The 26,219-nt window shown below is 36.6% G+C and overlaps 2 protein-coding genes across 3 annotated transcripts; one reads left to right on the top strand and one right to left on the bottom strand.

The window, feature by feature from the left end:
* Positions 1-785: 785 nt before the first annotated feature.
* LOC141605447 (carboxypeptidase SOL1) lies at positions 786-13,602 on the top strand. 2 transcript variants are annotated; one of them, XM_074424218.1, is made up of 15 exons: positions 786-1,088; positions 2,488-2,524; positions 2,638-2,733; positions 2,927-2,980; positions 3,075-3,131; positions 3,923-4,018; positions 4,667-4,789; positions 5,931-6,035; positions 6,619-6,665; positions 8,504-8,629; positions 8,714-8,816; positions 10,383-10,445; positions 11,683-11,766; positions 12,342-12,405; positions 12,987-13,602. In XM_074424218.1, the coding sequence occupies exons 5-15, from the start codon at positions 3,081-3,083 to the stop codon at positions 13,295-13,297; spliced, it is 1,173 nt and encodes a 390-aa protein (XP_074280319.1). In that variant the 5' UTR covers positions 786-1,088; positions 2,488-2,524; positions 2,638-2,733; positions 2,927-2,980; positions 3,075-3,080; the 3' UTR covers positions 13,298-13,602. The 2 variants fall into 2 exon arrangements, with proteins under 2 accessions (XP_074280319.1, XP_074280318.1); XM_074424217.1 differs by having other exon boundaries at positions 836-1,088; positions 2,950-2,980.
* Positions 13,603-15,610: 2,008 nt separating this feature from the next.
* Positions 15,611-25,094, bottom strand: LOC141605448 (S-adenosylmethionine carrier 1, chloroplastic/mitochondrial-like). Its single transcript, XM_074424219.1, has 12 exons — positions 24,976-25,094; positions 22,887-22,991; positions 21,766-21,852; positions 20,680-20,752; positions 20,268-20,358; positions 18,972-19,025; positions 18,798-18,893; positions 18,266-18,355; positions 16,875-16,926; positions 16,617-16,678; positions 16,450-16,530; positions 15,611-15,998 (listed from the first exon to the last, which is right to left on the bottom strand). Exons 1-12 carry the CDS (start codon positions 25,067-25,069, stop codon positions 15,882-15,884), a joined length of 1,002 nt encoding a protein of 333 aa, XP_074280320.1. The 5' UTR covers positions 25,070-25,094; the 3' UTR covers positions 15,611-15,881.
* Between the last annotated feature and the right edge of the window lie 1,125 nt (positions 25,095-26,219).

A 26,219-nucleotide genomic window follows, 5' to 3' on the forward strand; every position in this document is an offset into this window, starting at 1 on the left:
TCGTACCTAATACATGGCCTTATTCCGCTTTTTTATCAAACATGCCCAAATCTATTGTGATGCTGAAATTATTAATGAGATGAGTGCTTTTTTTTTAAAAATAATAATAATGTATGTATCGAATAATTAATGTCAAATGTTTTTGTACCGGTCTTTAAAAATAATACTCCGTATATAGCTTTTCTGAACTAAATTTATAGGATCTGAATTTTTCTGAACTGAATTTATAGGATCTCGAATCGAACTTATAGGATCTCGAATCGAATCGAACTTATAGGATCTCGAATCGAACTTATTGGATCTCGAATCGAATCAACTTATAGGATCTCGAACTAAATCGAACTTATAGGATCTCGAATCGAACTTATAGGATCTCGAATCGAATCGAATCGAACTTATAGGATCTGAAGTGAACTGAAATTAAGTGACTTTAAGTCCAAAAGAACAGAGCCTAAGCATTAAAGCCCATGAAATGCAACCTCATACGAGCACTTCACATAATTAGAGAATTAATTACAGTTTCTCACACATAAATTTCTTTCCTGCATATTTTATAGTTAATACTTTGTCGTATAGAAGGATGGATAAAGGTAATCGGAGAAAGGGGAAGCCGAGGTCGGGCGGAGCAACATCGGCCGGAGTGGGTTGTCAGAGGGAGGGGAAGGAAAGGGAGATAAAAAAAATCAATGGGGTGTAGGAGAAAAAAAAATGACAAGGGTAAAATTATAAAAATTGTATATAAAAAAGTAAAATTCGTATGTAAAAAAAGCACGTAGCAACAAAAAAAAAAAAACAAAAGAACAATTAAAATAAGTCAACTACTCGATTCATTTCCGTTTCCTCAACTCTCACTAATTAATTACCTTTCGTAAACATGAAATCATAGCTTGGATTAGCTGATTACGCAGCTCCCAAAATATAATCTGAATTCACTTATGATCCCTGATTTTGCAATCACAGTAAACTAGAGTGAATCAACAAAATGAGTTGGATTCGTTTATCCGAATTTGCAATTATTCTTCTCAATGTATTCTCGATTATCTACCCTGCAATTGCAAGAGGGGGTGAATACACTTCCCAATTTCCAGGTTATGATCCTGATTCCATCTTTCTTAATTGTTTATATATGCATTTTATTGTTGTTTTATGTATGCATTGATTTGCCTCAACTAGGAGCTTTCAACTGGATTGATCGCGTATATTAACACACATTATAGAATGAGACGGTCTACCCTGCAATTGTTGTTTTATGTATGCATTGATTTGACTATATTAGAACTCTGACCGGAAATGTTGTGTTTGCTTTTTTCTCTCCGTCCCCGTCATTTGTTTACTTTTGTTTTGACCATTTGTAGTGGTTATTAATGGATAACATACGCATCATAATGGATGTGTATGATAACCAAATGGGTTTGGTGTGGTGTTGCTCACCTCATCCCTTAACCATGAGCTCAGGGGTTCGATCCCTGCCCATGGGAATGGAGCAAACTGTTTGGCCAACCGTTTACCTCTTCGTGAGAGCACCCGCGGCAAGGGGATTATACACTGTTGTCGACGGTAGACACCCCGGTTTGGACCAAAAAAAAATAATGGATGTGTATGATCAAATTACTCATCAAAAACCTTCCTAATATTTGAGTTCCTTTGGTAGTATTTGAAGCATTCTAATAGTTTGAATTTCATATCAAGCCTTAATAATTTGATTTTTTGTTTAATGTTTTGAACTTTGGACTATCTAGAACATCTTTTCTTTTTGGGTTGTATTAGAAGGTTGTTTTGATTCCAAATGATGCCAAAGACTCGTTCTTTTTCAACTTTGGAATATGATGGGATAGAACAAAATGGTTAACTAAACCCTCTATGCTTCTTGTATCATTGAGTGGAGAGTGTTGATGCATTCATTGTATGACTCAAGTTCCATCATTGGTCATGAGCAATGATAGCTGAATATCCAGTTGCCTGGTAGCTTGTAGATTAAGGAACAACCTTTTTATGTCTGACATAGGAGTAAGGTTGCGTACAACCGTTCCGGCCCCCTTATCTGCCTTATATGGGAGCCATTGATGCACTGATTAAATGTTGCTGACTTGCTGTTGCTTCATAGTAAAGGATTTATAAACAGCAAGACGGAAAATACCTGTGTAGTTGAATAAAGCCAAAGACTCGTTCTTTTCAGCTTTGGAAGATGATGGAATAAAGCAAAATGGTTAACTAAACCCTCTATGCTTGTATAATTGGTCATGTGCAACAACAGCTGAAAAGCCGTTGCATAGTAGCTTGTAGATTAAGGAACAACCTTATTATGTTTGACATAGGAGTAAGGTTGCGTACAACCGTTCCCCCTTACCTGCCTTGTGTGGGAGCCATTGAGACACTGATGCAGTGTTGTTGTTGCTTTGCTTCATAGTAAAGGATTTATAAACAGTATGACGGAAAATGCCTCTTTAGTGAAATGGGTTTAAATTGTATTTTTAATGGTGTGTTCAGGTAGGCATTTGTTGGATGATGGCGACTCAAAACCAAGGTATTTGTTTGAATTCTTGAAGATCTCATCGGATTTTGATATGTTGACTGAGTTGATAATCGATATTGTATAGCATGAAATCATTGGCTAAGGAAAAAATAATGTTATTGCAGTGCCGATGTAGCTAAAGGGTACATGAGTAATGCCGAACTAGAGAACGCTATCATGGCATTTGGAGAGAGATGTAGTAACATTTCACGTATATACAGGTAATAGTTGTGGCATTTGTGGTCGTAATTTTTGCATGTCTTATATGCGTACCGTACATCTAATGAGAGTCAAATCATGCAATTTTGTCTTGCTTTGGAAGAGGAATATCATGAACTGATGAACAGAAAAAGTAGTTAGAAAGCGTACACTTAGTTGATTCTGCTGACTGAACTTTATTTTTCTCTCCTTGAGGGGTTTTCATAATTGCTGCTCAGTATTGGAAGGAGTGTTGGTGGATTACCTCTGGTATAGTTTTCTCGCGGAGCAAATTTTTGTGATAATGCATTTAATTTGTTTTGATGCACTAATTGATTAAGTGGATGATATGGTTTACTTGCAGTGGGTAATGGAAATATCTGATAATCCCGGGAGAGAAGAACCTGAACCTGCATTCAAGGTAAGTTATCTGTCTTGACTCTTGGGAGAGTTGTGTCATACATAAGCTAGTTGTTCGTCTCAAATTCTATCGCATTCCGCTTTGGATACTCTGGGACCAGTGTTGCATGAACTGATATTTGAGTGGAGGACTCAGGACTGTCTGAGCCATAGATTCAGTGCTAATTTTTTTACACAAAAAATAAGAGTGAGATTGCTGATTGACTTCTTGTGTTGTCAACTTCGGATAGCATTTGGCTAATATGGTTGGTTAAATACTTAAATGTATGTTGTAGTTATTGCAAGGTTTTATAACATGTGTAACAGTTTGAAAATAAATTTAAACATTCGATACCTTAGTTCTGAAAGGCACAAAGCGCACCGAGGTGACAAGAGCTCGTAAATGATGAGAGTCATGAGACGTAGGACTAAGGAGCGATGGCCAGAGCTTCATGGCCATGAGGCACACCATTTTTGCAAACAAATTTTAATTTTCATAATAAAATTTTATGCAGCTATATACTTTTTTTTAAATTGTAGTAAAGGTTAACATGTAAATAAACATAAAAACTAGGTATAATAGAGGAAAAGGGAAGAACGTGGTTGAATATGCAATTATTAGTCATGTAGTCAATAGTTTCATACCACATGGGTATGTGTGTGTGCATTTCAAATAGGTACTTCTATATTCTTAATTTTGGGGCCTATGGGGTTTTAAGTCATGTTTACAATTGCCATTTTTGTACTTTATTCAAAAAACATCTAGCTTTGGATATGGTAATGTAAAGAAGTACCTAATTGTGCCTTATGCAGTTCATTGGTAATGTTCATGGAGATGAACCCGTTGGCCGTGAGCTTTTAATACTTCTCGCAAACTGGCTATGCGACAATTATGTGAAGGACCCTTTGGTACTTTCTCGTCTTCTCCTTACATTCCATTGTAGGCAGTTATACAACTTGTTAATACAAACGTTTTTTGATCTTGTACTGCATTTGAGTTCTTGTAGGTTAGAGAGAACATGGCAGATTGGCAAGGCTAAATGAAGAATTAAAATTTAAAACTATAGCCAATTCTCAAAATTGGCTTATTTTGATAAAATTGTCCACTCACTATCTTATCTCTCATAAGCAACAGTCAGAACACCTTTCAGAAAGTTTAAAAATTTAGCAATGGCACAAAAGTTAAAATTTTTTGAGTTGGATTAACTACAATTTTCAAAACCCCCCTAACATATTTCGAAAAATGTAGAAATCCAATTGACTGGAGGGATTATAAAAATATATGGTAATTGTTGTGCATTTGTGACTGATAAAGCAAAGTAAAAGGACATATAATACTAGTGAGAAACAAGTGAAGGAAAAGTGAGATTTTAGCTAGAGGGCGTAGAGCCCATCACATCAATCCTAGATTGCTACAAACTCTAGTTCTAATCTCATATCCTTTATACTGGGTCTGTTTAAAGCATTCCGATTGATTATTTCGTAATATCTAGCATGGTTTTGAAATTTGTTTCATGCAAATGAGTATGTAACCTTCAATGGATTTTGCGGTTTCAGGCAAAGTTCATTGTTGAGAATGTACACCTCCATATACTACCATCGATGAATCCTGATGGGTTTGCTCTTAGAAAGCGAGGGAATGCCAAAAATGTTGACTTAAATCGAGATTTTCCTGATCAGGTATGTTTTAGCTGCCTTTATTTCTCTCATCCTTGGACTTGCCTTCGGTATGGCTAATAACTTGTCCCACTTAATTAACCAGTTGAAAATTTGGATTAAGGTTCACAACTCCACTTTGTCCCAAGGGTGGAAAGTTTTACCCTTTTGAATTGCCTACTCTCGAAAGGTTGAGTCTGTTGGTCCTGGCTGGTCTGGAAAGTTAGGAGAAGTGGTGGAGATTCATAGCAAGAAAATGCATATTTTTTTGTTAGGTTTCTCTCCTCCCCTCCCCAAGTCGGTATAGCCTGAAAACCACCCATAAGGCCACAAGGATACTTCGCATTCAAAGTTCGAGTTTTTTTACTTTTTTTTTTCCCTTTTTTATTATCTAAATGACTTACCAACTGATGGGTTACCATTTTCATTGGACTTGTATGCCAAGTCTTGAATATTGAATCTTGTAAAATATAGAAGCCTTTTGTGGGGAGTGGTGATTCTAGAATTTAGTGAGTGTTATATGAGATGGTGTTTGTAGGCATATGACTATATGTGACTGTATGACCGTTCATTCATGTTTGTGTACAAGAGATTAAATTCAAGTGGAAGTTTGGTTTATATTTAACTCCTGTTCTACTTCCTCCATTCAACTCCACTCTACCATCTTTCCTTTTTCATCCATTCAATTCCACTCTACCTATTTCCTAAAAAGGAATGCCAAATGACCATTTTGTCCTCATACCCTATTACTTATTTACAATATTTGCCACTCATACCCCACTACTTCTACATCAAACTCCACCTTTTTCCACTCATACCCCACTTAATTACATTATACCCCATTATTTATTTACAATATTTTCCACCCAACCCACCCTTCTTAATATTTGTGCAAAATACAAATAGGTAGAGTGGAGTTGAATGGAGGAAGTATTTGTTTATATTTTCATAAGAGCTATGTGTGTTTAAATTTATGATATGGAATATTATCCAAACGTGATATAATTGTTGGATCTTTTATTAATTTTCTCAAGTGCTGTTTAAATGGATTATATGATTGTGATGTTGTCATAATTCATTTACGTTAACAATACAGTCCTAAAAGGACGTTATGATGAGTTTGATGACCACTATTTTTCTAACTATATCGAATGACCTCAAATAGTTCTTCTCTAATAATAATGTTGAGGATGGAAGGCAACCTGAAACAAAAGCTATTATGCGCTGGCTAAGGAGGATACAGTTTACAGCATCTGCCAGTTTGCATGGGGTAATACATCTTTGGCTCTTCTTTATTTATTTCGTTAAAAAATCATTGCATTACTGAACTTATGGATTTCTGTGGGGAATAAGTGGAATAGGATGGAAGGGGTTTAGTGAATGTTCATTTGTAGTTGGTAGGGAACATTACTCTCTATAGTAAGTAAGCTGTGTGCTTTAACAAGGTGTAAACCTTATCATGTAACTAGATTAGAGAAGACTATTCCAAACAATTTGACCTTCAGTTCTGATGGTTGAATAATCACTTCTTCTAAGCTTCTATAGTTTCAGATTGTTAGTCATCTATGCAGCTTTTTTTTTTTTTTTTTTTAATCTTTACTTGTATGTTTCTCCTTGCTTCTCTTTCCTATTATCATTATTCCCATCTTTACAGTTTACATAAGGAGGCTTTCAAATTGAGGAGCTCCATTAAACTTAAATGTAATTTTTTTTATGGGTTTATTATAGTCATGTGTTATGCTCCTCTGGACAAGTAAATAAGGAGGGCGTGTATTCTTGCGTTCTTCATGGCTAGATAAATCGTGGTTCATATTTCGATGGCTGCTAAAGTCTTTGTTTGTGATTATTTTCAGGGTGCACTTGTTGCAAATTATCCTTGGGACGGCACTCAGAGTAAGAGGTGAAAATTTTGGAATACTTTCTGTGGATCTTTCTGCTGACTGAATGCTGGCTGCATCTATTTTTACAGAAACATTATCTGAAATGGTTTGAATGCTGTTTGAAGTACTTGTACCTTTCAGAAAACTTTGGACTTTCGGAATGCCTTATTCTACTGTTCTAAGTTTCAACCTCTTAGCGGTTACATTATTGTGTATTGTTTAGTATGTTTTGAATGCCTCTTAGTTTATCTATAATTAATGGTGGTAAGACATGTTTCCAATTCCAGTGGGGCCAAACACTCACGGTTCTTCGGGTTTGGAATATGATGGAATGAAGTAGGATTAAAGGGAAAATTCTATCGCACGGCAATTAGGCCTGCCTTACTTTACGGTTCCGAATGTTGGGCCGTGAAACATTGTCACATTCAAAAGATGAGTGTGGCGGAGATGCGTATGTTGAGATGGATGTGCGGACATACAAGGAAAGATCGATTAAGGAATGAGGTGATTAGGGAAAAGGTAAAAGTGGCTCCAATAGAGGACAAGATGATGGAAAACCGACTAAGATGGTTTGGCCATGTGAGAACGAGACCTATGGACGCACCAGTTAGGAGGCCGGTGACTTGGAGAACAGAAAAGGTCCCTAGAGGTAGAGGAAGACCGAGACAGGCATGGTTGAGAGTGATAGAGCACAATATGAGATTTCTGGGGCTTGAGGAGAGTATGGTGACGGAGAGGGCACAATGGAGGGAAATGATACATGTTGATTTCTAGTATTTGATATTTTTTTGACATATTTAGTGTTTTTATTTAATTTAAAAAATTAAATTATTTGTTCTTCTCTCCTTTATTACATTTTTTACCGACCACTTTCCTATATATTTTACTTGGTTTACTTTTAAGGCATTCCGGATCCTTAATTCTATTTCGGTTTTCAAAATCGTTTTAATCTTTTCTCTCGATCTAAATTTGAAGTTTTTATAAAAGAAATCTGAAATTCGATTTTAAAACCTGTAAGTTTACCTTGACTTTCTATTACATTTTCGCTCCCTCTTTTGTTTTTCATTTTCCCCTTTTCTATTCGCTTTTTGAGGTGTGCGTTCACCTATGGACGGTTCTAAAGGATGATTCATGTCAGCCGACCCCAAATCATTTTGGGATTAAGGCTCTGATGTTGTTGTTGTTGTTGAAGTAGAACTCTGTTTTACTGTGAAATAGCAGAGTGTTCAGGCATTTTATGTTGTACTATTATGAGGTCATCCAAAAACAGCCTGGCTGCATACATATGCACGAGCCATTGAGGCACTTGTGTAATGTTGTTGTTGTGGTAATGATGGTAAGACATGTAGATGCTCTGTGAAAAGAAATTGCGAGTCTTTCTGTGAACTAAAAATGGAAAATTAGCTACTTATTGCTTAATGAACAACAAATAAGGGTTTCTCACAGTTCCTCTCCTGTCATGTAATTCTATGAGGGCTCACCTTTTATTTGTCCAACTGAAGATGGGGAGTCCAGGAATTCCGTATTTTCCATTCGACGATATTAAATTCTTGTCTGTAAATCTGAAAATCAGTCATAACTATCTAAATGTATTCCTCGGATGAAATAAATCAGTTTCACAAGGCTTGGGTCTCCAGGAAGTACTATGGTGTATTTGATGCTATGCAGTGATTGCAGTCATTGTTACCTCAGTGGCTTTGCATGCGTATCACTTTCCTTGATAGCATGTTTGCTTAACTTTAATATTTGTATTGTAGGAACGTAATGGTCATAAAACTATTTTCTTTGAAATGATCTTCAGCAGAACCATGAAATTATGGAGCTCTATCACCTTAATACTTTGGTAATTATGTTTCAGGAGGGATTACTATGCATGCCCTGATGATGAAACCTTTCGGTATTTAGCTGGTGTGTATAGTCATTCTCACTATAATATGTCCCTTAGCAAAGAGTTCCCTGAAGGCATAACTAATGGAGCAGCTTGGTGAGCCATAGGCGGTACATTTTGGCATATTAGCTTTTTCGAAAAGTATAGTTTGAGTTTTTGACCTATTGAACTTTGGTGAAGGTACCCCATATATGGCGGTATGCAAGATTGGAACTACATTCATGCTGGTTGTTTGGAGCTGACATTGGAAATCAGTGACAATAAATGGCCCAATGCTAGTGAGGTTAAATGTTAGCTTTATCTCTAATTTAATTTAACAAAGGCTTTAGGTGGTGCATTTTACTATTGTCTAATTTAATTTAACAAAAGTACATTAATATGAACTAGTGATCTACGGAGTAGTTTGCTGAACTAAAAGAAAAATACGTGTAACAATCAACATAAGTCCTATAAGGTTAAGGAAATATTGGTAATTTCCACCTGTTTTGCTCCAAATTGGCAAATTTTACAAACTACCACCTAAAATATCGTTTTTTTACGAACTAGGGCCCAATTTCTAACTTATATGTTCACGCTCGCGCTTTTTTCTCGTTCCGATGATGATTTTACTTATTTCCCATCTCGTTTACTAATGAATCACTGGAACTTATGTTGAATACCCAAAATACCCTTATTGTATTTCTCAGCCTTTCTCCAACTACCCCCCCCCAGCATGATGTGTAGATGGTGTCGGGGTCGCCAATTTGTGAAATGACGTGTTGTTGGTTTTGGAACTGAGGTTTTGGTGGTGAGGGAGCAGTTTGGGCAGATGGGTGTGGGGGGTTGGCGGTGGGGTAGGGGGCAGGCGGCGAAACGGGTTGATGAGATTTTTGTTGAAATCTCATGGGGTTGGATGGCTGGATTTCTGGACGTGGTGGATAGGGGTGGAAATGGCAGCAGAGGGGTGGTGTTATGGTTTATGACTTGATCGTGGTGAGTTAGTGGAGTGTATGGTGGTTGGGGGCGGTGTCGCTGCGATTGAGGAAATATAATACGAGTATTTTAGTCATTTATTAATTTATTTAGTTAACGAATTGAGAATTAAGCATAAATGTCAACAGAATAAAAATAGGTGTGAATTTGGATATATATAGGCTGTAACTTTGGTAGTAGTTTGTAATAAAGGACATATTAGGTGGTAGTATGTAAAATTTGGAACAAAATAAGTGGGTAGTACCAAATTTTCCCAAGTTTAATGCTACTTCTGCTAATTTAGTTTCTCCAGGCTCCGTGCACCAAAATGAGAGAATTTAATTATCCTCTTTGTCTTAGACAAGTCCTTGCCCCCCATGTATTTTTCTTGATTATTCTTCAAATTGTTTTCATTCTCGTGTTTTTGTCCTTTCATGCTCTAATTTGACACTCACTGTCAATGTACTAAATCTCATTGTCAATCATGAAATTGAATTGATTGTCTCAGCCTAATCTTGTTCGTTGAGATCGATAGCTCTGTGTGACTTTTTCACATCCCATATTAGATTTCATGCTTATTATTATTTTTCTAAGGTTTTTGGTCCTAGCATTTCGTTTTGTTTCATACTCTTCTTTTGTGAATCTTTTCAGTTAGAGGTCTTGAATGGCTATGGCTATTTGTTATAGCTGCGTGCTTATTTCAGGATTTCCTTTTACTCCCAGATTAGGCTCATGATATTTTGTAGTTGTTGCCCATGATGTTTTTCTCGTTCTTCGTTGATTTTTTGGATAATGAACCACTCACTTTCGTGCACAACATTTGATTAATTGCTTTATGTTGGCTTCTGGATTATTGTGAATCTTTGTGCCTATTTTCGTGACATCTATAATTGTGCAGCTACCAACAATTTGGGAGTACAACAGAATGAGCATGTTAAATCTAGTAGCAACAGTTGCCAAGGTATGATGCGAAATATATATTTTTATTAAAAAAAAATGTTTGTCTGTAAATGTTAGTTTTAGTATGTAAATGTCCTTCGTTTCTCATGATTCACTATTTTTTTGTTCTTGGAATCATGGTTTTAAATATCGGCCATGACACCAATTTACGACCGAGATATCAAGGTTTTAGAGTTTATCACAACCACTTTTTGTAGCGATAATAACAGCATTTAGCGAATATTAGGCCACGATAACCGATACCGTTCCGCAAGTGAAACTGGGATTTTAATACAAAGCTTGGAATAGGATTAATAAACAAAATGAATCATTAGATTGTACAAAGCTTGGAATAGGATTAATAAAGCAAAACGATCTGTTACTGAGACTCGGATGAGGATGCAGGTGTTTGCTAAGGTGTTGCACGTGGCAGTTCCGTGAAATCGTCATACTTTTGGCCAGAAATAAAGTGTTGAATTGTAATGTCGAAGCCTTGCACACAGCACACAATGAAGGTTAAAATTAAAGCAACGTAGATTGAGGGTTCCAGCACTTGAGTTAGATCACGTACATCTAATCCCTCCCATACCACACCATAGGTTGAACTTTGGAGCCTTTGAGGCAATACAGTAATGTTCAGCTTAACAAGCTTATTAATTATATTGTCTGCTTCGCTGAACATTAAAACAGTCTACTCCCAATTTTATGAAAAGTACCTAAAATCGAAGTTGATTGATTAAAGAAAATTTTGCATATGGAATTTCCCTGTGAGGTTAACCGTTAACTTCCCAGGATGTTGGGGAAATTGTTTAGCAAACCCTCCAACGTAAGTTATTATTTTTGGACAAAAGTCAAAAACACTTCCCTGCATTATGCTGACCATCTTTAAGTTTTTTCAAGGAATAGATTCCCAGGCAAAGTACAAAGTCACGAGAAGTCCCACGTTAGACCTACTCAATTATCTATTTGACACTTTAGATGCAGTGTGGACATGGTTTAATGCCAGCCTTATACATTCCTTGGAACTTTCAGAAGTGTCTTCCCACTCGTTTCGTAGTCCTGGATGAATGTCAGAGAGCTTTCTAGTATATTACAAATTTGAATCTGATATTCGTAACTGACCTTCAATCGATAGCAGCGATTGAGGGAGCCTTTTGTATTTTGTTATATGCGTTTTTTTGTTTGTTTTATTAAACTATGCATCATTTCTTCACTACCAATAATAGGTCTCTTGTACTTAATTTTGTAATTGTTTGTAGAATGGAGTCCATGGTAGGATTTTCTCATCAGACAACGGGAAGCCATTGCCTGCCTCTATCATGGTTGAAGGCATTAATCAGACAGTGAGTTGACTGAGTTCTTTGGTCCTTGTTGTTTTAAGGAGTATGCTTTCCAAATTCTCCAATCAACTCCTTTATTCAGCAGTTCTTTTTTATTTTCTTCATTTTTTTCCTCAATCTCCGACATTAGTCCGAACCACTTATCGAAAAGTCTGCCCCACAAAGCTGCCCCCACTCCCAAAAGGAAAAAGTACAGGAAAATAATTTGTAGGATCGATGATGGTGGTATGATTGTGGATCTTTCCTATGGTTATCATTCTGCTACTAAATGTTTGTTCTTATTAAGTTACTAAACCATGACCACTGAGTTTTACTGGAGGTGATCACTTTTTTGCGTGGCCGGCCTTGAAAAGCCTGTTTCCATGGGCTGGGCTTGGGCCAAGTAATTAGGTCCAAACAATTTGCACAGCCCAGTAATTAGGTCCAAACAATTGTTTTGCTTTTGTACTATCAAGGCTTATTAACTACTACTGTACTGTAGTTTCTTTACCTATCCTCTCAAGTCAATATTGTAGCTTACAGAAGCCTTGCACTGATGAGTAATGTTCTTTGTAATGCTTCCATAATGTCAATAATAGATGAAAGCTCGAGTTGGACTTGCTGATTATCATCGTTTGCTAGCTCCAAAGATGAAGTATGAAGGTAATTTCTTTAGTATTATCATCAACTTGTGAAAACAGTTATTTGAAATTTAATTTTGACTGAAGTACTGTGTCCCATCACGAAGAATGTAGAGTATGTACTGTAGTAAATTGGTCAAATTAATTTAAGACTTCTGCTTCTGATTAAACTTCCAGTCTCTGGAGTACTTGCTAAACTGTCTACTACGTGTAATGTTTAGTCGTAGTGAGTCAATACTATTTCCATTATAAGTCATGTTGATTATCTGTCTAGTACATAACATGAAACCTCTATACCTGAAATACTTTACGTATTGGTCGATATTCAAAACCGTGAGTACTTCAGACTGTTTGTTCATTAAAGGTCACAATTGTGCTTCACTCTTTGCTTGTCGACAACTTTAAGTTGAAAATTTTACTTTAGAATTCACACGACTTGCCTAATAATTTACTCCATATTGTTCTTACCATTCCTTCTCGAGAGTTTTTTTCAGGTCATAATAAGCGTTTGCAACCAAACCCACAATTTTAACATTTTATTCTTCTCCTGTCATTTCAAATTATTCAAGTGATTAAAATCTCATTCTGCTATATTTATCGCAGTTAAAGCGTCCATGCCTGGGTACAAGTCCAAATCAACCGCTGTAATGCTGGAGAATGTCACGACACTCGACTTTATTCTTGATCCCGAGGCTGGTCGTGTGAGTAAAGTACTAGAAACCGCGTGTGACTGCACCGGGACCACGAAAAGTAATCTTGAAGTGGTCGACATTCTTGCTCATCCTCAATTGGAGGTCTCGCTCTTAGTTGTGGTTACACTTGCATTCCTTTTGTTATTATTGACAAGAAAATTCTGCTTAAATCCACCTAAGCAGAGGCAACTACCCGTGTCTAAGCGACCTATCATAGTATGAAAGTTTCGCCATTGACTGCCGGAAAAATACCACAATATAGAGGAAAGACTAACTAGATGCGGAAAAATATATGCCATAGATTGTTAGAAGACACTTCGTAGGTTTTGTACTTCGTTTTTTTTATTTTTTTTATTTTTCAAATATTGTAATTTGTAAGGATTTGTGAGAACCGAGTTGCGCCAAACTATGTTTTCATTTGTTTACTCTCTTTGTTTGTAGCTCAAAATTACACGAAGGGTCCAGATTATGCCCATTATACCCTTGTCATTTGTATACTCTCAATTTCCAATTTGTTTATCGCCAAACTCTCTCTAATTAATCAATCCCTCTCCCACCGATAAGGCGATAACGCACAAGTCATCCCCCACCGCCGCCTCCCTTGCACTGCCAGGCCATCGGACCACCCACCCACTCCTCTCCCGAACCACCTAATAATGAACATTTAACGACTTACTTCAATAAAAGTCGATTAGTGATGTTACATAATTTTTAAAAACAAATGGACAGATTGCAATGGTAAAGCAAGTAATACACAAAAAACAACTTATATTTCTCATAATTCTGTTCAGGATATTAAGTATTTCCTCACCGAATCGTGCAAGTAATCCACATAAACTCGCTTAAAGTTCGTCAGAATATTCATTAGGTGATTTCTGGGTGCACATAATTGTGCTGCATCACACTTATGATTTTATGAATTAGCAACACAACGGCTTAAAGGCACCCAACATATTAATCATAGTGAATAAGGATATGCGTGTATTGCTCCATGTAGGATACAAAATTGAATGGTGGCTCGGGTAAATTTTCAAGACTGACGATAATTTCTCCAAACCCTAATTACATTAGTTTAAATTAATTTAATCGATCTCCCTAATTTGATATAATATAGTTAATAAAATTAATAAATTAGAATTACTATATAATCGACATGAGAATTAGCGTCCATGATTTAGTGATTTGACGGATTTGATTAATTTTGAAAAGAAGATAATTAAAGAGAATTTGTTTATTTGTTTTTGGGTAAAGGGTAAGGTATGAAAAATTAATGGGAAAAAGTATATGAAAGAGTAATATTTGTCCTTGAAAGAGCAACTACGATACAAATTAACTAGGGGTGATCAAATGCGAGCTTGAGCAAGATATGGGTCGGGTTCACGTTAAATTTTGATCCACGGAAAAACAGGTTAGTGGGTTTGGGACGGGTTAGTGGGCCAAACTTTTGTAAAACTTTTAAAATATCTTGCCTATACCCGCTTATTTAGCGGGCGGGATGAGCCGGGTTTAATGGTCGAGATAACCCATAAACAACTCCAAAATTAAACAATTCATGAAACCTCCTTCCTCACCGTGGGGAAGTGGTTTCAGGGGTGGAGATGGTAGTTTGGATTTGTGGGAAGGTGGTTAGGTTTTCCATAAGATCGGGTTGTCTATATCATTACATGATAATAGTAGGATCATTACAATCCAACTTGTCTAACAGCTAGGTCGAATCATTGTCAATCAACGAGTCGCGACAGGTCGATTTAACATAAGATCAGGTTGAGATTTAAATTGGATTGTATCTGTCATCAATATGGTGCTGGCTTCTACACACTAATTAGACGGGGTTGTTTAGCCAGCTAGGGCGCCCAACCATTCGAAACATAAACTATTGAAATAGTGGTCTTACATGCATGTCGAGTCAAGATCCTTTTCATTTCCTAAAAAGAAAATGGAGAGTCCATTCCCTTAAAACGATTTAGATTGCATTTTGGGTGTATTGAACGGAAACAAAGGGTTAATGGGGTGTAAAGGGGGAAAATGTGTTTGTGAAAGGAAATGGAGAGAAAAAAACGGAGAGGATCTTAATTGATGCATGTCTTAATGTATCAACTCCAGAATTAAGATGCTAATGTCTCGTTTTCTTCTCTCATCACTTCTATGTTACAATAAGTCTTACTTGTAACAGGTATATCCGTCATAAGATTGTGACGGGTCAAGTATCACCCACATGGGGTAGATAAAACAAAAGTAAAACTGCCTAGGTAATCACACAGGCTTGTCTTTATCTTCCCAAGTTGGTTTTATTTGACCCGTTACGAGCCCGTGACGGATATTCCCCATCACAAATAAGAATTTGTGTCTATGTTATTCAAAGACTCAGTCGGTAAGATGACAAGGGTCCATGCAAACGGCAAACCTATATGGCGGTATAAAATACTCCCTCCATTCCATTTGATTCTATACATTTGATTAAAATATGTAATCAAATGGAATGGCGGGAGTACACAACTATGAAATAAAGAAGAGTCTCCATCTGATAAACAGCCATTTTAATCAGCCGAAGCATGCAAAACAAGTGCTTTCATAAATCCAGAAAATGTAGTTTTAACACAGCACAACCAGATTACATTTGAATCAAATGCAACAAATATTTCCTCTCAATCTCTCAAGTTCTACTAAACATGGCATTATGGCAAAAATAATACTAACCGTCACTAGTCACTACTAAGTAGGACAAAAGTACGTAATCGTTTCTTGGACCGTGGCCACTTGCTTGCAAAAAAAAGGATCACTTGCTGTCAAACTGCTCAGCGCAAATCTAATCAGAATTTGGAATACTCGGGTTCCCTTGAGAAAGTACTCGTTTTGCCTTCTCCAAAACACCAAAAAATATCGAACCCCCTATGCCTATCCATATAACTCTAGGCGCCATACCCTACAATTGGCAATAAGACTGATTAGACTATTAGAGCATCTCAAGTTTAACCAATGTCTCTGAAGGGATAACTGGACAAGGGGATCGAATGTACGAAAAACTACCTTCCATCCTGTTCAATATTTTGTTCATACCCAACCAGTCGATAGTTATGTTAGAATATATAAGTGAGCTACAACATCCCCCACACATTCTTCACCGCAAGAAACATGCCTAAAAAGGAAACTAAACTATTGGTTACCAAAATGGAATATGTAAACATTCGCGGGGAAAAGAAAGTACATATCATACCCACGTGTTATTCAACATGTTTACAAAGATTCACCAAAGGCCGTTAGTTCAAGTATTTTGACTTAAAATGCAGTGTCATAGTGTAAGACATTATTACACAAAGTAATTTGAAGAGTCGAAGTAACATAACACATAACCCATTAACAAATATATAACTCACTTTCGTGAAAACATGGCTGCCTTCTTCTCTCATGATGGTTCTCACGCAATCATATATACCCTTGTACTTCTGTGTTGATCCCTGGAGATTGGTGTGACACAGAAAAGAGGAACATAACTCTCAACTCTCTAAGGAGTTACAAAACAAACAACGAAGAGTTAGTATACCTGAATCATTAGCCGTGTCTTGATAACATCAAGTGGTGTCGTTATAGCTCCTGTTATAGCTCCTGTACATGCACTCGAACTTTAGCTCAAGTTTCTCAACTACTAGGAATTTAATCAGCTCAAGGCAAACCAGACTTAGTAAATTTAATAACAGAAGTGTTTTTCCCGTCAAAGCTCCTTTATGTCTAGATACTAATGAAACCCATTTTTTTTTTTTCACTTTTGAGCGACATACTGACATTCTTTAAAGAAAGCTACCTGCAAAGGCACCAATCAAAGCATTCTCAGGGTCATTCAATTCTCTCTTTGCCTGCCAAAACAAGTTAGTTTTTGGTTAGGCAGACGCGATCTTAGATTCTTTGCTAGAAAGAAAAAATGACCACAAATTACTTAATTACACAACTATATTTACTTGTATTCACAGCAAATCCAATAATTTTCGATGAATATCTTTTGGCGATTGAGCAACTCTTATAATAAAAACATCCATACTTGGTGGGAAGGTTTTGAATAACCAATTAACCATGGCAGTAAATACAAGACTCGACACCGAATCCCGGCGGAGTTAACAAGGTTTTGAAGGTTATCGTAGCCACATTTTGAGAAGTTATCGAGCACATTTATAGGACAAGGACAAAGGTAAAGTCACAATGACTGATTCCAAAATCAAGTTTCAAACCGGAGGTTTAATGCCATTGGTGGAGTCGTGGGATACTGTCATACACATATAGTCTCCAAGAAAACTATGCAACATAACTTCCCCCAAACAACAACATTACTCCAGTGTCTCAACGGCTCCCGCAAACTGTGGAGTAAGGGGTGGTCGGATGTACGCAACCTTACTCTAGTGTTAGCAACAAAAAGAGGTTGTTTCCGAATGACTCAAGATGAAAATTGCATGGAGAATTGCATTGAAGGATTGCTATATCATAATAGAAAAAAGCGCAGCTACTTTAGTGAGTCATTTTGCTTTATTCCATCATAATCCACAACAGAAAGTAATGAGTTTTCGGCTCCACTGGAAATGGAGACAAAAAAGCCCAAACTACCAAAAAGAAAAATAAAAGAAAAAAACTAACAATCACGGATGACTAGAGCAGATTGTATCTTCTTTTTTGACTTCCTAGGAACAACTTTTCTTGCCCTATCATGTACTCCGTATCCTCCATAAATGTATCACTATATTGTCAAACTTGTGATATATTGTGACCTTAGCTAAAAAGCGGAATTTTCTCTCAAACTTCTGAAGAGGCCGTTGAAATATTAGCTAGAGTTGACTTTTTTTTTTCTAGGAGTCAAGTTCTTCACTTGGATAAACGCTTGAATTTTCTTCTTTCTAAGATAAGATTACCAAGATAGTTTGAGAGCTTAATTACATTGCTCTCTTTTTGTACACGAGTGTCACCCCATAGCGTCTTTCTATATATGGGTGTCACTCACTTCACATCCTTTATTGAATATTATTATCTTACCAAAACAACATCAGCCATTAATGACAATGTGTTAACACTCTTAAATAATACTCGATCAGAGGTCATGCCGCCATTTCAGTAAACATGGCATAGCTATAGAGAGAGTATTATGAAAATGATATCTCAGCACAATATGAGTTGGCTCATCAAGACTCAAAACAGAACAGATAAGCTCACCGCAAGCTTGTAACCTATTCGTATCTGCTCATAGATACAAAATTGAATGGCATCAAATGGCAAGTCACGCAAAAGAAAGGATCCATATCCCTGCAACAGATAAGAATTCATCAAACTCAAGAATTTAGAATTAACGAGTCTTGTATTATATTTCATTCATCTGGATTCACTACATTTCAAATGTCACAAGTTTTGGGCAAGGGACAAGTGGGAACGGTATATATGTCAAGTAGATGGAGTGAGTAAGGAAAAGCAAAAGGATGCAAGTGGAATATAGAGATTCTTGTGAGGGTATTTTTGTCTTTGTATAGTCAAAATTTATTGAAAAGCGGAAATGTAGTGAATTGGTTTTGAGTGTTCCAAATAGGAAAATGTAGTGAAGCCAAATGAATGGAGGGATTACTTAATAGGACTGCATACTTTTTATACAAAGATATTTGGCAAACAACAAAAGTGCACATAAGCAACAGGAAGGGATGACTACCAAAACAAAATGTGATCTTCTCCAGTTCAGTCAAAGAATCTGACTTACAGCATAAAGGCCTTTAAACCCTTCTTTAGAGACAATCATACGTACTGCATTGGGGGCTGTTGCAAAATGACCGGTCTGCATCCTTTGTTTCACAACCTAGAAAACTATGTTGAATGATCTTAACGTGCATAGACAAAAGTATCTTTAGAGAGAATGAAAGGTGGAGTTTGATACCTCTGTTGGAACTCTGACGATAGAGGAAGCAGCTCCAGCTATAGCACCTGCAGACTAACAGCGTGTTTAAATAACTTTTTTGGAGGGAAGGAGGGAACAGAGATGGGGAGGAGAATAGAGCAAAGGCGCCTCAAAATATTTCTTCATCGGGCTTGCAGAAGGAAAAATGGATCCATCCCTTTCCCTCCAACATTGCTTGCTACCCAATGAGGGAAATTGCATCCCTCTGCTCCCTCACCTCGCTTTCCTTTCGTCTATCCAAGCAATGGGTTCATGAAATTTAAAAATAACCCTTTTTTGTATACAAGTAAAAGACTGTATTGAGAATAAGGAGAAAGAAGAGTACACGAAGAGCACAAGGTATCCTCAAAGACAAGTCAAACCCTGTCAAACATCCTATCTAAAGACCCCCCTTTTTTCTTTTTCTCATAAATAATCCCTGATTTCAAATTATTAGTCAATTTTTTTTCTTTTTGGAAGAAGTTTGTGTGGTAGCTTATCAAGTCCTTCCGTGCTCGATAAACCAGCTTTAGCTTCCTCTTGTTGAGAAGATTTGATGCCAGTGAAGTTTAAAGACACCATAAGACACAAGTTTATGAATACCCATTGTAGATGTATAGTCAACCAGGCATGTAAACTATGAGATGTTCCTGCTTCAACTTACGGCTTCTTTTCCGCAAGTCTAATAATGAAATTCAAGTGAAATTCTACAATAACTAACAGTGAAATCCATGACAATGCATCTCCATTTTGCCAAATGCTAACATCTACTTTTCAATTTCTAAGCCTTGAAGGATTATACATGCTTTATGTGAGAACTGCATCACCTTGGGAAACATATTAAGACTTCATGTCCCTCTTTAAATACACAACTAATTTTTCCATTCTCATTACTTATTTACTAGCAACAGTTTCTACTAATAAACCTACACAAAGTTCCCAGTTATGCCAGAGTACGAAAGGCTTGCAGCTAAAGAGTAAAGACCATCAAGTATTTAGCCTTGATACAAATTTTTTTTTTTAAAAAAAAAAAAAAGGCGCGCTACATAGCTAATGGAGAGTGATGATTGTGCTTGTTACAGCACAAATATGGAGGACAATTTAGCCGGACATGTTCAGCGTCCTACAAATCACAAAGTGCTTAAATGACCTGTAATGAACCTTTCCCAACTCCCACAAAAATAAGGAGCAAGATGAGGTTTATTGGAGGAAAAGCATAGTTTAGCACTAAGGCCTTTATATATAATTTTCTTAAAAAAATCTCCACTTTACTATCAGTGCAGTTAGGAAACTTACAAGATGAGCGAGAGCACTGAAGTTCTCAGGGAAAGTCTTGAGCAAATTTTGTTTGATTGGCTCATACACACCCAGAAATATGGCAGAGGCCCTGAAAAAGTCAGTGTATGTCATCTTCATGCGATGTCATTATGTCAATGATGCAAGGTCAGAAAATAGTGAAATTTTCCACGACTATAGTACATTAATAGGCAATGACAAGTATAGTAACAGAAGATGGAAAAAAACTCTACCAGTTTCGAAAGCAACTAGAAGTTCGAAAAGTCGTGGATGGTTAAAAGTCACACTCGACTAGAAGTTTGGACATCAGTGAAGCAGTCAGATCAAGACAGCATACGTCATACATACAAGTTTCATGCACGTGCATACAACAGAACATTAAAAAATAGGAAGAGAAAAGAATAATACTTACGGTAAGACACCAGCTAAATTTCCAGACAGTCCAGAGTAGAGGCCTTTCAAAATGATTCTCCCTCCGCCGTGCGCTGCCAAAAATTGGAAGAAAGAAACAGTTCACCAGAAAGAAGTTAAAATACTCCGCCAATGTTATATTATTGGAAAGTATTGGTTGGCCGCACTTTGAAGCGATATTGGCTGCATTTAGCCACATTATATTGAAGAAAAAGTATGAGGATAAGGCGTCTTTCACGCCTCAATACTATGTCTGTATACCATATTTGAAATCAAGGCTGCGACACCTAAACGTGACTGTTTTCATGTTTTGTACAGGTTTTGAGGTAATATAAATCCCACTAGGGAGATCAACTTTCATTCATTGTTTATTAAATGATTCATTAACACAATATTTCAGATCTGAAAAAAGAAAGGCCTTGAGTCATGAAAGAAAAAAGTCCAAGCAGTCCTGAGTTCTGACTGCTTATGTATAAATTAACAGAACATAGATAAACTAAGAAAAGCCACCATAACCTGAAACCTTAACTTTTAAAAATTGCTTGGGATCTTGTTCACATAAGCCACACAGTTCCTTGCCAATATTAAGACAGAGATGACAGTGTTGCAACTTCCAGTCAAGTTTGATTAAAAAACTCAAGTACAAGGGAATATATATCACTGAAGGAAGAAATTTGATACCTACTACGGCTACTAGTGATGCTAAATTTTAGCACAAAAATCGAACAAATCCTTGCAATGCTCATACTACAGAGTGACTCCCACTACTAATGTAGATTGTTCAGGTTCTCAATAATAATAACAGACGCATAATCATGCATTAAGAGTTAAGACTTTAAGAGTTTGTTACCAAGGAATTTAAAAAGAGAGGAAGTATTTGAAGGTCTTTATATGAATGGAATAAATAAAACACTCTGTCACAATTAAAAGTGCATCACATTTCATTTTTATTGGCCCGTCTCAATATTAGCTTGTTCCGAAATAGTTGGTTGTAGGACCCATCTCAAATGTAATGCTCTTGTTGTAATATCAGTATACAGCCAAATAATTTTAAAAGTAAGTGAACACAAATGTGATAGTTATAGACCTGCCTGTAGCCGAGTTTTAATTGTATCAATTGGATATAAGGCAGCTTCAACAACAACCCCAGCAACAGCTCCAGCAATGGCACCATCTGTGAAGGATATTACAGATTGATTTCAATCAAGCTAATTTCTACCTAAAACATTATAAGACCAAGATAGAGTCTACTCAACAGCCTTTTTCAAGATCTTACTCAGTACGTGATTTTATATGGGAATAAGTTTGGTAGAAATTTAGCCTATTTGTCAATTTTAATAAAATTTAGAAAGGCGGGTGATAATTAATACGGCAAAAGGGCTAGCGCAGGAAAATCCCAGCAGATTATTTTTTAAAAAATTGTATTTTGATTGAGTTATTGATAGAAAAAAAATCTTTCGTTTTTTGAACTTACTCACTCAATCAAAAAACCTTCCATTATCAATAGAGAATAGAAGAACCGTTCTAAAACTCTATCCGAGAGTTATCAGTATTTATCAAATCCATCATCCCTTGTGTACCCACTTTGTCATCCGTCTTTACCAACAAAAAAATGAACCACAGGCCTTAGAACCTGTGGCTCTGATACCAGATGTTGGGAAAAGGGAGCAGAGCACACAAACACACAGCGGAAAAACTAATGCACCAACTTTTCCCCTTTTGTGTCGCTCGACCAGAAAAGAATCAATAGAAAAAAGAAAGAATCGGAATTTATCAATATCTTTCTTTTCTCGAAACAAATGAAAGAGAAATCATGGATCAACTAAGCCCTCTCGGGAACTCACTTAAGAATAAGAAAGAGGAATCTCATGTAAATACCATACCATGGAATAAGGTTTGATCCTATTCATGGCTATTCCGTAAATAGAAATATTCCATTTCAAAAATATAAAGTTCGAAACGAAACAATTGGGATTTTTTTGGAGATTGGCACTCTGAAGGCTGATAATCATTATGCATACACATTTATAATTTGCTGAAGGATTACACTATTCACAAGAGCAGACACGCTTGTTCTCCCCAGAAATTTACCAATCTCTACAAGCATACTACTGGTAAGGAATTACTGCATTTGATATTTCAAATGACTGAAGGAATAATCATGCCAACACATTTACCACATGCGTTTTCAAAAATGAAGGAACGTACCATAGAAAGATTGTAAGAAATCTAACGGCTTTTCTTTTATGACAGTGTTAGATGCAGATAACTTCTGTTGTTCAGCCAGAGAGCTTAGTTGGTACTTCAAAGCATCTGGGAGAAGCAATGTTCATAAAACATATACAGCAAATAGACAATAAGAACAAAACATAACAGAAGCTACAAAGGGTTAATACAAGAAAGAAACAGCATAAAATCTAGGTCCAACTCAGAGAGTGTCCATATATACAACATGAGACAAGTGTGCTATGATAATAAACCCTAACCATATAACAACAATAACAATGACATTACCCCAGTGCCCCCAACAACTCTCGCAAATTGCAGGGTAAAGGAGGAGGTGGATATGTGCAGCCTTACCCCTGTGTAGTCGAGAATAGCATAATGACTGCGCCTTCACGATAAAAAAAAAAGTGTATCCAGTTTTGAATCATATTGTTTTATACCATCACAATCTAGAAATAAACCTAGCCATACTTAATAAGAATTTCCTTCATTTCCTATATTACATTCTACTTCTTGCCCAAGCTTCAGCCAATTGTTATCATGCTACAACAAAAGAAGTCGTGGTGCTACACTGCTAAACCACTACACCAAATTAAAATGTTTTTAAGAACAGGTTTGACGAGCAACAACATGAGTAGGTTAACGTGTTTTTTTTCCAAGAAAAATAATATTGAATGAACAGAGAATGAAAGCACAGGCAGAGGACCAGTCACTGTTAAACTACTCACTGAACGTCCATAAAGCAGAATGTATATAGAGAGCTAATGAGAATGAGGAAGTGTTCGTTTGAATGAAGATCCTGATAACTAGAGCCCGATTTCTAATTTTTGAACTCTTTATTCCAATCCTGTTTCCTAGCATCACCTTTGAAGTTCAAACACGAGTCTACATTCCCCCCCTTACGCACACTAACACATCTAGGTTTATTTTTCCAGAACCACAGCCTTTTCGCTATTATACGGGAACTAACCAAAGATGTGAAAAATACTGATGAATAACTACAACTGGGAAAATGACATCACTATTATCTTGCGTGTTTTCAGCAGGACTATCTTGGATATATGTAGTCCTTTACACTGCTCCATGAGAAAATAAATATCCAGCACTTGGAGGATAAAGTTATTACTCCATTTAAAGCAATTGCTATTTAGTTTGTTTACTTAACAACCAGATTTTATTTGACACTGTCTACAATAATGTCACGAAATCAACAATGACAACGTGAGACACTAGCTCATTTATCATTATTGTCAACAGGACCAAACACTAAGATGTCCAAGAACTGTAAATTGGCTCCGGCTAGGATTCACCCCCCAAACACCAATCATTATTTCGTAAGTTTTAAGTTGAAATTTCCAATTTTTTTCAGGTTTACGTTATGTCATTATTGGTTTGCCCCGGCTAGGATTCACCCCCCAAGAACTGTAAATTCTGGCTCCGCCACTGCCCACTTGATGACGAAACTACAAGCCCCAAACTTTGCAACGGGGTGGACTAAGTCGACAGAATGTCTCAGTCAATGCGATTTCCCATAACCTAATCTTATTATCACTTAACTAATACTCCGTATGAATAAGTCAGCATGATTAGAAAATAGCCCCATTTTAAATTGGTTGATTAATTGACAAGGTTAGCATAAACAAAAAAAAAAACATATAAAATAATATGAGCGTGAAGAGTGCGGAATCTATAATTATATTAAGAAGACAATGATAATCAATCAATGTGACTGATTCAACCAAAATAATGATTAGTCAATAATCATTATCCGATAGGGTGAATTTAGTCAACATAATGTGTCACTCAAATATACAGTAGACAATTAATTAAATCATCGGTAAGTCTTGCTTAAAGACGGAGTATCCGTCCTAAATCTTAAAATTGACAAATACTACCACATGGTGGTAATTTGAATTGATTGATTAATTGACAAGGTTAGCACAAACAAGGACAATTGAATCAAAATATGAAGAGCATAAATTAAAGGAAGAGAATACAATAGAAAAGCAGAGATTATTAAAGGAAGACAATAATGGTGTAGTAGAAAAGAAAAAGAGGAAAATGTGCAGACCAGATGATGTATTTCCAGTTGTTTGAGGATCCATTGCAAGTTCTTCTGGGTAATGGACGTCAGGAATTTTCCTGGGCTGGAGCTCAGGTGACATAATTCAATCAATTAGTCTCATTGTAGACGGGTATATCCGTTCAAAGATCTAGACGGGATAAATATGTCACCACCTTTATAATAAGGCAACCCCCAGTCTCCCACCATCACACTTGTTATTAGTCTTATTATGAAAGTGGTGACATATTTAATCCGTCTACAACTTTAGACGGATAGTGACCGTCTAAAGTGAGATTTTGTGTAATTCAATTGGGAACTTATTTAGAGATGAAACTTGACGCGCGGGCTATTGGGCTGGCACGACACTTGGCCCAGCTTTACACGTCTCGATTTTGACACGATCTCATATGGTACGATATATAATGGGCTACGTGTCATAGCAAGGCGTTAATTTGACCTAAACCACCATGTTTTAGTCCACTAGAGGCACGGTGGACTACCCCTCGATACAACCCAAAAAAATCAACGAAAAAATTGCCCTAAAACCAAAAAAAATATGAGTAGGCCACTAGGTCGTGCTAGCACACGGACTTGCACGCCCAACAACCCCAAAACTTCAATGCAATAGATGAGTCATATTTATATATACTTTTATGACTCTTTTTAAGTTGTTTTTGATGCGATTTTTTTATTTATATGTCTTTCACATTAGAATGTCGACTGCCGCTACTTGGTGTTTAAATGCAGGAATGACGCATTTATGAAGAAAAATGAGTAAAGTGGAGCACCGCGGAATTGGCATAACGGAATACACGAAGCATGGCACGGAAAACTAGAAGAGTGAAAGATAAGAAGTGAAGATTACACGAGAGAAAGCTGATAAGAGTGTGTACTCGATCAAGTTGGCCTGTACTCGATCAAGTGAACGTGTACTCGATCGAGTATACTATACTCGATCGAGTATCCTATTTTGTTGAGGACTTTTCCGATATTTCCTAAAAGTCATCTAATATGTATTATATATACTAAACTCGTATTATGCTATTAGGTTACGCTATATATTAATTTGCTACGGTACTTTAATCATTCTTCACTTATTATTCAATCAAGTTATTCAATTGCTCTATTGTTCTTATTACATGCTTTTAATTATGTCTTCTATTATTATTGTTGTTGTTAATTCTCTTATTATGAGTAGCTAATCACCTTATCTAGGGTAAAGGGGATCAAGGTTGATTATAAGGGGGTTA

Source organism: Silene latifolia, chromosome 10 (genome assembly GCF_048544455.1).
Source record: "Silene latifolia isolate original U9 population chromosome 10, ASM4854445v1, whole genome shotgun sequence".
Taxonomy (NCBI): Eukaryota; Viridiplantae; Streptophyta; class Magnoliopsida; order Caryophyllales; family Caryophyllaceae; genus Silene; species Silene latifolia.

Excerpts from the sequence above, each read along its gene's own strand:
- LOC141605448 (XM_074424219.1), bottom strand. The coding sequence starts at position 25,069 with ATGTCACCTGAGCTCCAGCCCAGGAAAATTCCTGACGTCCATTACCCA. Across the intron at positions 20,753-21,765 it reads TAAAACTCGGCTACAGGCAG|CGCACGGCGGAGGGAGAATC; the intron begins GTCTATAACTAT and ends AATTTTTGGCAG. Across the intron at positions 15,999-16,449 it reads GCAGCCATGTTTTCACGAAA|GGTATGGCGCCTAGAGTTAT; the intron begins GTGAGTTATATA and ends TGCCAATTGTAG.
- LOC141605447 (XM_074424217.1), top strand. The coding sequence starts at position 983 with ATGAGTTGGATTCGTTTATCCGAATTTGCAATTATTCTTCTCAATGTA. Across the intron at positions 2,981-3,074 it reads GTGTTGGTGGATTACCTCTG|TGGGTAATGGAAATATCTGA; the intron begins GTATAGTTTTCT and ends GTTTACTTGCAG. Across the intron at positions 8,817-10,382 it reads AATGGCCCAATGCTAGTGAG|CTACCAACAATTTGGGAGTA; the intron begins GTTAAATGTTAG and ends ATAATTGTGCAG.